This window comes from Haliotis cracherodii, unplaced genomic scaffold (assembly GCF_022045235.1).
Source record: "Haliotis cracherodii isolate W230 unplaced genomic scaffold, xgHalCrac1.p SCAF_3, whole genome shotgun sequence".
Classification (NCBI taxonomy): domain Eukaryota; kingdom Metazoa; phylum Mollusca; class Gastropoda; order Lepetellida; family Haliotidae; genus Haliotis; species Haliotis cracherodii.
The window spans coordinates 23,897,717-23,903,383 of record NW_027266286.1 but is presented as its reverse complement, the minus strand read 5'-3'; the positions used below and the strand labels follow the sequence as shown (position 1 = coordinate 23,903,383).

Below are 5,667 nucleotides of genomic sequence, written 5' to 3'. Positions count from 1 at the left end.
AGAAAGAAGTAGCCCTAAAGCGTCTTGAAAAAGAATAAATGAAGCTGTTATCTATAAAGTGTCATGTATTCACTCAAATATTGTAGGGGGCACGGGTGGCCCAGTCGCCTAAGGCGCCGCGATTCGCTGTGCAGAATTGCGTCCCTTGAACACGCCAGAAACCTATGATTGTGGGTTCGAATTCCGGTTCGCCCCGATTATGTTTCTAGGTTTGTCAGCACCATACCCGTGCTCGTGGGTTTCACCGAAGTGGTAAACGTCTGAGACCTGCATCAGTTCGGGCTTTCCTCCCACATTAAGCTGACACGCCGCGATATAACTGGAATACTGTTAAAAGCGGCGTTAAATCCAACTCACTCACTCAAATATTGTACGGAAGTAAAGGGGTAAAGAAAGGGGATTAAGCAAACATTTCGCATTCTCAAATATTTACGTTCTATAATTGTATCTTTACAAACATCTCCGTGTGGGTTTCAGAAGTGGCTTGTTTGTTGGTGAACGCCGCACTGACCAATATTCCACCTAGTATTTGGTTGGTTGCTTGGTTGTTTAACGCCGCACTCAGCAATACTCTAGGTATATAACGGCTGTCTGTAAATAATGGAGTCTGGACCAGACAATCCAGTGATTAATATGATGAGCATCGATCAACGTAATTGGGATCGATGACATGCATCAACCAAGTCAGCGAGCCTGACCACCCGATCCCATTAGTCGCCTTTTACAAGCATACTCGCCTTTTACGGCAAGCGTGGGTTGCTGGAGACCTATTCTGCCCCTATTCTGCCCCTATTCTGCCCCTATTCAAGTGAACTCACACACAAAAAAGTCAATTCTTATAAAATTGTATATCACTGTTTTATACCTACAGGGGTGTATATCTATTACAAAATTTCAGTTAGTACGCGTGACTTCATGTTAACACGGACGTCCATACAACAACCAGCTGTAACGCGGAATAAAATAGTTCATCAAAAGGAGAGGTTACATGAGCGTTCGTATGCTAAACTTGCTCCACAGGAACATCTTTTGTAGTTTAGTTACAACAAATAGATCCAAATAATATAATCATTAGATGAAAAAGGACTCTAAGGAACTACCTCAGTAAGTAAGTCACAGTGACAGCGCGTCGCAATACGTTTACATTAAATACAGGACATCACAATGGATAAACGAAGGTGTTCGTGAACCTGTGGCGATTACACGTGTTAAACCTCATTGATCAACTGGTTGATCATTGAAAGGTGATCACAAAGATGTGTCAAATAGATGCTAATTAATTATAGATTGTTCAAGGCTGTTACCTGTAAGACTAAACACGGATCCAGTCCACAGTTTGGATGTGCATTTCTTCGTTTTGTTCACTGGGATAGGTCGTAGCGAGGAAATTCTTGAACGAGCATTCAATCAAGCTATTTGACTTATCCCAATGTAAGCTAAAACAGTAAGTTCAAGATAAAAGGATCTGAGTGATCAGAAACAACGTTTCTGTATTTATTCGTGCTGGAGAATTCCCAATTCCCATTGATGTGGAAGTAGCGTGTCGTTCACACACATGTGTCGTTCACACAAATGTGAACGTCAGTTTCGCGGTCATGTAACCGACCTCTTGGAAAAGCCGCATATCGTCACATAAACACTTATAGAGGTATATCCACAAATTGAGACAATTGAGCAAACTGTTTCGCTATGACAGGGCTCTGTAACCTTTAACAAATGGGTATCCTTCGGAAACGTGCGGTGATCAAGTTCTTGCAGAAAAGGGGCTTAACACCAAAAGCCATCCATGAAGATGTGAGTATAACACTAGGGAAGGATGCCTCTTCCTATGTCACCATATAGAGGTTAGCAGAAGTTTTTAATTATAAGCGTAGCAGGGAGAGCGTTGTAGACGATCCCATCCTGTAATGCCTGTGACGTCAGCAACACCAAAAATGGTGATGACGATCGACGAATAACTGAGCGCTTATTAGTCGTCATTTCCTCAGGAGAGAGTACATTCCATTTATCTGATTAACACAGAAACTTTGGCGATCCAGCTCCTTAGGTTCCAAGGCCTCTGCGATCTAACATCTGAAACCCATCTTCAGAAACCCATGCGTGCCGCAAGAGCTGACTATGTTTGTCGTAAGAGGCGGCTAACGGGATCGGGTGGTCAGGCTTGCTGAATAGGTTGATGCATGTCATCGTATCCCTATTGCGAAAAGCCATGAGCATGCTATCAATCACTGGATTGTCTGGTCCAGACTCGATTATTTACAGACCGCCTTTACATAGCTGGAATATTGCCGCGTTAAACAACAACAAACAACAAGGCACAACATGTCTCGTGAAAATACAGCTCTGTTTCAAGCTGATCCAGTGGGGTTATTGCAGCGATTTGTGATTATAGATAAACCAACAAGAGTTCAAACAACAAGAGGCCCATAGGGCCTGTATCGCTCACCTGGATATTTACGCAATCATGACAAAATATACATTAATTTTGCATTGTACATGTATATATAATACTGCAAATATTTCGTACTTTGACTCTGTCAACATTTAAAATGGGTGGAAGGCAAACCTGACAGCAGGAATATGTATTTCTCAAGATACCAATGTAACATAAAGGTCTGAACCGTTCCCATGTTATGATCCAGGATAAATCATATTAAAGGTAGTATTCTATTCATAACAAACAAATGTATACAATGTATCTGTTTATTATAAGGTGGGGATAATATCGGTTTGCATGTTATGGTCAAGGTCAGCCCCACCATGTGTACAATTTCGAATCCCCACCAAATTGTTGACGTACGGACGACGGACGCCACGGCATGGCATAAGCTCACCTTGGTCCTTCGGAACCGGTGAGCTAACAATCAAAACAGGGAAAGCATTTGGCATCGCCACTATCCAAGAAGACAATGACTCTCCTGTCATATGGAAAGGTTATGGCCTCCGTGTTTTGGGATGCCGAGGATGCCATCATTTGACGTTCTTCCGAAAGGCCAGACATTAAACTGAGCGTATTAAGCAGCACTTGTGGGGAATTACATGATGATATTGAGACCTAGAGACTTTGGAATCTGAAAAATGTGTGCTCTTTCATCAGGACGATGCGCCAGTGGAAACATCAGTCACTACCATGACTACAATCCACGAGTGTGCCTTTGAACTCCTTCTGATATCAGCACCCACTTTATGGTCTTGATCTTCCTGTGGATCCACACATGATGAAAGCTCTCACCGGAACCCATTTCGACTCGAACGATGACGTCATGGCAGCTGTGGAGAATTTTTCGGACATCCAAGAAATGGACTTCTACGAAATCGGGACTAAATCTTTGGCAAAAGTATATCAATGGGGAAGAGGATTACTTGTTTACAATATGCCATTACACTCCATTTAGTCGTATCTTACGAGCAGCATTATCAGCTGTTCAATAATCGCCAGTAGTTTACCATATTTAAAGTATTCGATGATATGGTGTAAAGTACACAAGGAACGTTGATTCAATATGAATCCTCCCCACCGGAGGATGCTTATTCAACATGGTACTTGAAATCTGGAACTTGAAATCTGGAACCATGTAACAGTTGTTGGTATTGATTAGAAATGTGGACATTTTCACATGAGCCATCCAATACAGGTTTGGTGCTTTCTTACAAAGTTCACCAAATAAGTTGTATTTATTTTATGCATTAACCTGTAGACTATTCAAACGTAATTATCAAACATGTAAATTTGCAAGAACATAAATGACGTTAAATACGCAAACTACTGAGTAAATTAACAGTGTGTGCCGCCGGTATCGTGCAGATACCGGATGGTCGTGGAGACGACGAGCAATTCCTGGACCTTCCATACCATTTGCATCGATAAATTATATAGATCCTTTTTTGTGCAGAAAGTTTTATTTCCTTTTGTTTTACGCCGCAGACAACAATATTGCAGCTTTTCCATAAATCGAATCCAAACGAGACAAAACAGTGACAAAGTATAAACAACGTACAACGCCGGAGGGGGTTGGACGCCACTGATTCAGCCACGTTACACCACACCCAGCTATCCCATAGTCGCCTCTTACGACACGCAAAGGATACTGCGACTTATTCTTACCTAGTCCTCACGAGGGTGTGTCACGATGTAGATAAAGCATACGTTCATTTTAATCATCGATAATCATTGATAATTTCAACAAGCACAGCTTTAACGACGTTCTCAACGAACTTCCTTCTTATTCAACCTTATAAGATGGGTTTTAAGCATTTCAAAGTTTCTTAATGTTTTGAAGATATCTTTGTCGGTGTCTCCATGTTGGCAAAATCCGGTTCGGGTAAATAAGGGAAAAGATAAGTTCACACGTCGATTGCTTTTTAAAGCACCTCGATACTTCTTCCTCCCCAACCTTGTAATGAGTATCACCAAGGTCTTGCAATCCTGTTATGAAACTACGGGCCATTCCATATAAGAATATGTCATCTATCCAAAGAAATGGCACCATCAACACCACCTTGTAAAGCGCTGGAATTATCTTCCCGGGGATAATGACACCAAAACCACTACAGTAATCAACAGGAAAGGATTGGTAATGTCTAAAAACGAATTTCGGAACTTTCCATTTCCCCGTTCTCCTTATAACGACGTACGGCACGTTCGATGCCCAACATAATATCCTGGTATCATCTTTGTGTGAATGGTACACGTGTGTAAAAAAATTGTAGAGATCAGTATATACGTCGTCGTCGATCTTGATGACGTATTTCACATTCCTGCAGTTGTGACTGATCCATTTTATCCCCAAAACAGCTTTATACGTCAGGTTACCATATGTGTCCTGAAACCCACCTTGGACAATGTCTCCATTTTGTCTGAATTCTTGGTTGATGTGACCCTGGATTTTCACATCGTTCCTTTGGCCAAGGAGAAATACATGTCGTAATGTGTAATTTTGGTATGTTTTCTCCTTCTGGAAAATTGTCCGAAGTATTTGCCGACGGTGATAATGGTCAGCAGAGCTGTGGACAATAAATACAACGTCCACCTCTGAAACTCCTCGGCACAGCTGTGTGTTCTCAAGAACCACGTCTAACAATGGGTCATCAATACGTTGTAGTCGTTTATGACGATGCTCTTTTACCACGTTAGTGTTTATAATACCCATTAACGGGCCACAAATGTTCGCACTTACACAGACCTCGTGTCCTGCTTTGTGATACCCTAATGCTGTAAACATCACAATTAAAAAGCAAATATGTATCGACAATATACACACAAAGCACCTCTCCATGAAGACAGTGAATGACATCATTGCACGTCGATTTAATTTCGTTATTTGTTGACGATGGGTTTTCGATAATCAGCCAAATAACCGTTTCAAAGAGCAACGTGAAACGTTAGAGTCTGTAACTCGCCGCTCCTCTTCGTTCCTCTCCGTTCGATTTTTCCATAACCCTCGGTAGTGTACCTTCATTCAGCCCTAGATAAATAAACCTTCTGAATCTCCGTTTTCATATATGTACGTGTCGATGTACGAGGGATATGATATTCAAAATACCTTGTCACCAAATGACCTCATCTCCTTACAAAGTCACATTCCTCCCATGTTGTAAGCTCGTTCAGCATACCTGTTTAAAATTAGTTCGGAAATCTGGCCAACACATCGTCACATACACTCCCCA

At 41.6% G+C, this 5,667-nt stretch overlaps 1 protein-coding gene across 1 annotated transcript; it reads right to left on the bottom strand.

Annotated features, from left to right (window-relative positions):
• Positions 1 to 4,035: 4,035 nt before the first annotated feature.
• LOC139475006 (beta-1,3-galactosyltransferase 5-like) lies at positions 4,036 to 5,667 on the bottom strand. Its single transcript, XM_071258212.1, has one exon. It carries the CDS (start codon positions 5,295 to 5,297, stop codon positions 4,257 to 4,259), a length of 1,041 nt encoding a protein of 346 aa, XP_071114313.1. The 5' UTR covers positions 5,298 to 5,667; the 3' UTR covers positions 4,036 to 4,256.